At 48.6% G+C, this 8,790-nt stretch overlaps 1 protein-coding gene across 1 annotated transcript; it reads left to right on the forward strand.

The window, feature by feature from the left end:
• Positions 1 to 3,296: 3,296 nt before the first annotated feature.
• On the forward strand, positions 3,297 to 6,439 carry LOC104613886 (left-right determination factor 2-like). Its single transcript, XM_010291452.1, has 4 exons — positions 3,297 to 3,561; positions 4,454 to 4,700; positions 5,543 to 5,782; positions 6,100 to 6,439. The coding sequence occupies exons 1-4, from the start codon at positions 3,297 to 3,299 to the stop codon at positions 6,437 to 6,439; spliced, it is 1,092 nt and encodes a 363-aa protein (XP_010289754.1).
• The last annotated feature ends 2,351 nt before the right edge of the window (positions 6,440 to 8,790 follow it).

Raw genomic sequence — 8,790 nt, forward strand, 5'->3', positions numbered from 1 at the left:
GGGCTCGGTGCTCGCTATCCGGTCTTGCTTGACGCGCGTAGCCTGCGCTTTACTCCCGCTGCCGAAGCCTCTAACCCGGCGCTTCCAACGACCGGCTCGCTCTGCGGTGGTCTGTCCGCCATGCACGCCGCCGTGTGCTTAAGGCTGAAAAAGAACGTGAAACAGAACTTCTGCTTGAACTCTTTTTTAACTTGGCACGTTTATACCTGCATCTTAACCACCAATGTTTTTACGTTCGTGGTCCTAGATTCAAAAGACCCCGACTTTGGGGAAAAACAGACCGAAATCTTACATAGAGATGAGCTCCCATCTCTGGACGATAACCCTGCTGCACAAATCGGGGCGTTTCTTGGTGCACACAAAAATCATTGCCTTTCACATCACTCAGGCAATGGCTGTTCTAATATGGGCCCAACTGTAATACAAAATAATTATGTCCATGGAAATTTGAATCTTTAAAAGTTAAATATTTGGATCCTCACTGACACACTGCAAATGCATTTGCAACATTCTTGTTTCCCAGGATAGTAGCTACCTAATTAGGCTAAGCCTTTCACACTTTCCCTTTTAGCCCATTGGATTTTTATTTACCAAAAACCATTGCATAGATATGCCCAGCAAATGTCTTAGAGAACTCTTTGTAACTAAATTAAAAGCTTAAATATAGAGATCCTCTCTTCACTAAGTACTAGCTTTTATTAAAACTGCAAGTTGCTGGTACTACATCCCTTGCAGCCGCTTTAAATCTCTGTTTGACATTTTGGATGTGCCATGCAGGTTCTAATACACATTACACAAAAAGAGCTATTATAAAATTCCTGACTTTTTCTTGTTTGCATGACAAAGAGGGAATGGCAAATCCTCCAATTGGACCACATAATCACTGTCCTGTGAAAAGCCTACAATCCACATCCCCTGTTTTCTTCTTAGCTGAGCTTCGACTGTGTTTGGTCAATAATTTTATTTTATGTGCGAAGCCCATAAATCACCTTCCAATACACATTGGACAGTGAAGAGCTCTGGTAGATTAGACATCAGCCACAGGAGAAGTCACATCCGGATCCAGGAAAGCCAGGTGCTTCTGGAGCAATCGGGCGTTTTCATTTAATGGAATCATGTTTTTTTGAAGAGCCGTTACTACATGGTAGGACCACTCTCCAGAGTGGAGACAAATAGGATGGCTAAAGGTTTACAGGATTGGGGTTTTTTGACATGTTTAAAGAGAGGCCATTACAAATGTGTGAACTGCAGTTTTCTCCAGGTGACTGTCACTATATAAACACAATAATTTCACTGCCGGAACTGAGTTAGCCGTCATTTATAGAGCGTGTCTGAAGGAAACTTTGTCAGCAGCCCGAACGTTGCTTAGATGCCGTCTGCGACCCAAGCCCCCGAAGCATTTCACCGTGTGACCGCGTTTGTCCCATCCCATGAGAACCAGTAATGTGCCGTTCAGCTGGGGAGGCAGCCCGGAGGGAACAGCCGGGCGTAGGGAGCCTTCCTAAAGGACTGAGAGGGTCACAAAAATTTCAGAAAAAAAAAAACAACTTCCCTTCTCTTACTCACAAGAGCAGGAGTTTTTGACATGAGTTGAAGCTGAGGCAGTCGAAGTGGATATTTTTCACTGCTATTTGTGTCCTGGGAATGAATATAAGAAGAAAATATTGATTCGTTCAGAGAAAGATGCTACACAAAGGGAAGAATTAAAGAATGTACTGCCCTGGGCCATGCACAAACTGTTAGTTTGTAGTCTGCGTTTCCATTTTAGCCTTAAAACTCAATTCAACTGAATAAGGTGCCCCTTTAAGCATCTAATGGAGGCTTTATCATGTTTAAGGAGACAAGTTTCTTAAAAGGTTATAAAGACAAAGCGAGCAGTAACATAAGTGTTAGGCTCTTTCAGATGGCTTTGTTGCCTTCCTCTGTGTACAAAATGGGCTGCCTCTGCTGACACTTGTTTTAGTGAGGGATGAGCCACAACGGGGTGCTTTTGTACAAGTTCATTACATCGGCTCCTCCAGCCAGGCTTTTCTCAGGGCACACCATTCAGCCTGGACATTGGATGAAACCGGACCGGTTCTGACTCATTCACAGAGACATATAAAATCCAAAGACCTTTTGATGCAGAAGACATTTGTACGTATGCTCAGGCCCTTCTGTACTTGTTACTGCTGGAGAGGATGAGAATCTGCCCTAGGTGCCATGCTACTTCACGCTTTTATCGATCACATTTTATTTTTTCAAGTCACATCTCCTGGGACTGGTTTCACAAATAGACTTCCGCATCTTATACCAGCAAAGGCCAGGGAAGCGAAGGATGTGAGCTTCAAGTTTAAAGGTTGACTTCAAGGCAAACAACCAACTTTACCCCCAACCTCCAGGTCAGCCTGGCTCTCCGGAGACAACTCTATTGTGGTTCTTAATAGCATTCAAAATACCAATCTTCTTTATCCATGTAGTGGGAAAGCAGAGTGGTTTCTCATGCTCATGAAAGGTGATCTGCCTTTATATAAAGCCTTCTTCTTTTAAGCACAAGTATTATTAAACCCACAGGAATCCATAAAGAGTGATGGGACATTTTTCTAAAATGTCAGGCCTGTACATCTTCCAGCTTCTGTGATGCAGAAGCAGCATAAAAGGCCATAAACCATTCAACTGCTGTGATTCACTGCTGTGATTCATACACTTGATACAAATATTCAGAGATCAAAGCGGTACCTACCCCCAAAAAAAAGATTTTAAATGATTTTTTAATGCCTGCCATAAAGATGGACTTCCAGCTAAAGCATTATGCTCCTGATTGATATTGGCTATTTTAGGTAGCAAGTCCCCTGCGGTAAGGATTGACGCTTCCTTTAAGAATCATATGGTGTGGTACATAAAGCAATGTACTCTGCAGATGTGTTTCCTCCCTGACCGAGGCTGAACGCGAGACACTGATCATTCAGGGGTTTTCTGGGCAGAAGTTTACAGGGAATTAAAAAAGGATGGAAACTTCTTTCCCGTGAAGGGAATCTGGAAGCGCCCCTAAACCTTCTTGTATTAACTTTGCGGTAGATGAAGGTGTTAAACCGGCATGTGTCTACCAACGGGGGAGTGATCCTTTTAAGTCCTGTTCTTCATCCCCACTTGTGGAATTTGTTGTGCCCGTGGGATGAGGCTGGCTATAAAAACCCGGCACAGGGGACCCCTGTCCCACTCAGGCAGCCTGCCACCACCTCTCTGCCGAGAGCAGCCCCGGGGACATCCCCCCTTCACCTCTGGTGGGCGGGCGGCTGCTTCGCCGACGGAGGAGGATGGACGCGAGGTTCGCCCAGATGCTCTGCGTGCTCTGCCTGGTCGTCACAGTCCGAGCGTTCACCCAGGAAGGGTTCAAGGAGGTGTTGCTGAAGCAGCTGGGGCTCTCTGAGGTCCCTAAACTTCATAAGAGAGACTTGGTGGATCTGGTTATCCCAGACCACGTAAAGAACAAGTACATCTCCATGCTGAAGCGCCACAGGGTGAAGCGCCGAGCTTTGCCGAGCCTGGCCGGCATCCTCAGGGGGATCCCTGGCAATGCAGGTAACGTTTCTGCTGTCGCCGTCGGGGACTCGGAAGGCACTGTGCCTCTGCCAGGGGAAGCTGCCCACGCTCGCCCGGCCGGCTGCGGGATGGGCAGAGGCAAACCCGCCGCGGGAATGAGGTTTGGGTCTGGCTCCAAACCTGAGCTGGGTGGGAGAGGCGCGTGTAACAGCATCGTGAAGATGAACATGCACTAGTAACTCCTGGCACCTGGAGAGGGGGTCTCACAGTCCTTGCAAAGGTCAGGCTGCTGCTGGAGCTTGACAGAAGAGCAGAGCCTTGGTACCCAGGCAATGTTTTGGGCAGGTGGAAAAATGATGTAAAAACCAAAAGTCAGTAGAAAGTGCAGACCTTGCAGGTTTTAGGTCAAAACTTCAGAAAGTCCTCTAACAGGAATCCCACCCCTTTGAGGATGTTTCACTCTCCCTGTCTCTTTTTTTTTTCCTTGTCTAGGAAAAATATCAAGGAGGAAATCAGCTGTACAGACACAATGGTGTCTGTACAAGAACACTTAGAGCTTGTTTCACTTTTGAAAGGCATACATGGCACCCTGCGAACACTTTTTCATTGCAAGTGGTGCGGTTTCATGCCCAGCACTGGCACAGAGAGATGCGCACCTTTCAGGATTTGCTCAATTTGGGGTCAAATTATATAGGAGATTTCTTTCCTCCAGGTTGCAGAGACTCAGACATAGGATAAGAATTAGGGCATTTGCAAGACATTGATTCAAGTACGCATTAGAAAAGGTGCGTTTAGTGGCTGTTTCTGCCACAAGGACTGATGTGGGAGCATGGAAGGAGTGTGTTGTGATGATAATTGTGGACAAAGTGTTGGGGCTTTGCTCACCAGGATGGCAATGACAGGCTGTCTTTTCTATTCCCAACATGCACAGGCATGGCAGGAGAAGTCCTCTACTCTGACACCACCACACGCCAGAACCTGATCTTTGACATGGAGGGCAGAATACCTAAAAACAGTGAAGTGACAATGGCTGAACTGAAACTCTTCAAAAAGCCTCTGGACAGAGCCAACCTACCTGCCAAGCAGTCTCACAGGCCTGTCTCCAATGCCAGAGTCAGTGTGTACTGGGTGCAACGGCAGCACGACGGTACCAACAGGACCTCCCTGATAGACTCCAGGTAAGAAAGGGATATCTCCCAAAGGCAGGACTCTAGTTACAGGGTATGGGTCCTCTGGGCTGGGTTTGGGTGTCATGTGTTTGTGCCTCCAGTCAGTCTGATGGGGTTACATCTGTAGAATCTGGCTCTATAGCCTCTAAACCCAGAATGAGTTCATAAGAGCAGTTATTAAGTTAAGACTGCAATATATGATGATTCATTGAAATAATCTATTTCTGTGTCAAAGGATGCCGCGTACTGCTAGGTCTTCCTCTCCAAAGCCCTCCACCTGGTTCACTTCTCTCTCATTCTCTAACTCACATGGGTTATTGGCTGCTGGTATTCTTTCCATTGGCCGTTTCATTAGCTGGTTTAAATAAGTAAATTATGCAAAAAGTATCTGACTCTGTAGCCTTGAGCTCTGTGTAAGTTTTACAACCCTTGAAGGCAGAATTAGACATCAAACCAATATTCTGGGTGGGTAGAAACTTAAGGCCCTAATGCAGCTAGGAGAGGAGCAGGTGGGAGCAGGTACGTTTACCAGGCTGTTATCATTAACACTGAGGCTGCATATAATCCTGCACCATCATATTTCTATATGAGCATGAATGAATACCTTAACATGAACATGCACAAAAGGTTTTATTTAGCCCTTCAGTGTCTGTTAGATAGATCTGCATGCTTCTTTTTGAGGTGTGAGTCAATTGCCATGGGTGCTTGCCCAGAGCGCTCAGCAAAAATTATTGTGTAATCAAGGCACATGACAATCTACAGGAAGCAAATTATTATGCTGCAATAACAGCACTGCAAGCCCGGGCTTTATCTGATGGGCTTTTCTCTAATGACAAGTCCTTGTCGCGCAGGCTGGTTCCCATACGCGAGTCGGGCTGGAAGAACTTTGATGTGACGCAGGCCGTGCATTACTGGCTGCGAAACCAGAGGCGGGAGCCAATGTTCCTGGAGGTCTGGATTGAAGGAGAAAGGGTAGGCAGCCATGCCTCGGAGATGGCCAAAGCCGTGCGTTTCACCTCTCAGGACCCCAAGGATAAAGCCCTAGGCAAACCTGAACTGGTGCTTTACACCCTCGACTTGGAAGACTATGGGTACGTATGAAACCTAAAGCTATACGGCCTCTGGTGTAACTTTGCCCCTGAATTATTGTACTGTGCCTGCCAACCCAGGGCACGCAGCTCTTGCCCTTGCAAGTAAACCGCTGTGAACAGAGGAGTTAGTTAGAAAGTTGCTGCTGAATCACACCTCTCCTCTTCCCGTATCTGTTGCCTGAATATTCGAATGAAACCCAAGCATGGCCCAAGTTTCGCGTCTCACGGCCCACCTGTGCTGTTAACGGGGGATTATTTCTCCCACCTTCCCGGTTTCCAGTCACGGCACCAGTTCTTGTTTCTCCCTTGGCGCGCAGGGGCCCTGGGGACTGCAAGGAGGAGGTGGTGACGGGGAAGTCCACCTGCTGCCGGCAGAAACACTACATCAACTTTCGCGAGCTCACCTGGGCGCAGTACTGGATCATCGAGCCGGCAGGGTACCAGGCTTACCGGTGCTCGGGGGGCTGCCTGCAGCCCCCCACCCCGCTGCGGCGCTTTGGCTATGGGGAGCGTGCCTGTGCCGTAGCAGAGAGCTCCCCGCTCCCCATGATATACCTCGTCAAGAGGGGCAACCGCACCGAGATCGAGGCGGCCGAGTTTCCCAACATGGTCATCGAGAAGTGCAGCTGCGTCACGGACGGCATGGCGCTGGTGTGAGATGCGGGCAGCCAGCTCTGGGGATGTCACCCGGTCCCCCGATTCTCCGCAGCCCTGCCCAGAGCCACCCCGGTCCCCAGCCCTGGGGCCAGTGATAAAGGTCCTGGGGGGACCCCCAGATAGGTGCCTGCAAGGGTCAGCAGCAGCTGGGGCTGCAGCTCTCCCACATGCCCCACTACCCTGCAGAGAGGGTGCACCTAAAGGCACTGTCCGTATAGGTGGGCTCAGAGGAGCATCCATCTTCACATATACCTGTGTGAGGGGTACCTATGGAGCCTAACACTTTTCAGGGCCCTCTTAATGCTAGCCAAATTTCACTGAATTTGATGGAGCTGCATCCAATTTATTTCAGACCCCACCCCAGAGTATTGCAAACAGCTACAGGCATGGGAGGAGTGATCATCACCAGGTGAAGGAGTAATGCGTGGGTTCAGCTTTTTGTTCTTAGGCTACTGGTTTTGGTCCTTGTCTGTCCAAGTCATGTTTATGGTGAATTGGAGAGCAGAAGCACTTACATGTATATATTGTATACACACACACACACGTACGTATATAGTATATGAATATATGTATGTATTGTCTACATACATATTGGATATATACATATTGTCTATGTATGTACGCATATGTACAGAAAATATTGTATAGAGCTCAAAGGAACATATATATGTGTGTCTGATTCATCTGCACATACACATATCTACACATACATAAAATATTATCTGGAACTCAAAGGATTATATATTTGGCCCCTGCACCACAGGTTTAGCACAGTTTTAGGCAGAATTTAGAATCCTGAAGTCAGCGGGAATATTAGGACTTGGGTTTGCTCACATGAGTAACAGTTTGTAGGATCAGACCCTTATTTTTCTGGTTGTGTATTACAGTTATTTCAATTCAGGGCTATTTCCAAGTTTTGTGTGCTTTCAAATACAATTATTAAAGTAGCTGTGTGTTTGCTTATATTTATTGTTAGGTCTAAAAGTGGAGAGAAAAAAATCTGTCGTATCTCTGAACGTACCCCAGTGCCCAGCTCCTGTAAACACACGGGCAGCAACAGCTCTTCTCAGTTACCTGTGTGCCCCTGCCTGCTTCTGGTAAAGCTTATCTACTCAAGCAGGGACTGGGACTGGGACTGGGACTGGGACTGGGACTGAGCTGAACTGGCAGGTGGAGCAGAGCCCACACCGCCAGCACTTCTCCCAGCCACTGCAGAGTTTAAGCCAACACTTTCTTGAAGAGAAAACCTAGAAACATGTGTGACGGGCAAGAGCTGATGCCCTCCGTGTGAGCTGCAGCAGCACAGTGCCAGAACCTGCAGGCGATCAGTTGGAGCTGTGGTGCAGAAAGAGATGAGCTGCCTCCAGCCCCGTCCCTTCCCAGCTGAAGCATTTTTAACCCTGACCCTTCCTTACGGACACCTGACCTGTTGGTCTCCCCTGGAGAAATACCACGTGATAATGTGGTTTAATCCCTTTTTGAACTGTACTGAACTGTTGGCCAGGGTGTCACCAATGACAATGATTTCCACACTTTGTGTCAGACTCCTCTCCTCGGTTCATAACCTACTGAGATACCGGTGGCACTGGGGATGAAGTGGTCACTGCTGTCCACCTCTGTGGGACATGATCCCTGAGTCCCTGGCTGAAAGGACTCTGAAATGAGTTTGTCTGGCTAGACAGGGTGGCCATGAGCCATGGACCAGCTGAAAAGAGGACCTGTTGGGACTCTGCGGTGACTTTGGGTCATTCATCAGGAAGGCTGAGATGTCAAGTGTCCAATGCTACATGCAGGACCCCAGGTCTGAGGCCACCCAGGCATCCCTGCTGTCACCTTGGCCCATGGGTAGGCTGGCACCTTTCACGTGGGTAAACACCTGTGGCACAAGAAGAGCTTTAAGGGGTGAAAAAAAGGCAGAAGCACAGACTCACCAGTCACCAGCGCTGGGCTACAGCACCATGGGTTACTGGAATCAGGATTAGATGAGCCAGGTCGATCTCTGGCCTTTTCCTTCTTGTGACTATGTAGCATCGATCTTAAAAACATTGGCATTCAGCCCCAGCTCCTCTCCACCCCGGCCAGGGGCAGGGCACAGCCCGAAGGCCATGAGCTCAGCGATCACCATGAAGAACAAAGCGGCTGATTTACCCACACGGGCTCCTGGGGAAGGAAGTGTTTGAACTGGTTCCTGCCTGAGAATGAAGAGCATTAACCCTGGCTTTCCTCCAGCCTCCAGCGCTTGGACTCCAGGCATCATCCCCCCGGGCCTGGGAGCAGTCCCGTCCGGTGCCACCGGGGCCGGGCTGCAGTGGGAAGGGGGGGCAGAGCATCACAGCGGGGGTGCGGGGCTG

Source organism: Phaethon lepturus, unplaced genomic scaffold (assembly GCF_000687285.1).
Source record: "Phaethon lepturus isolate BGI_N335 unplaced genomic scaffold, ASM68728v1 scaffold34467, whole genome shotgun sequence".
Lineage (NCBI taxonomy): Eukaryota > Metazoa > Chordata > Aves > Phaethontiformes > Phaethontidae > Phaethon > Phaethon lepturus.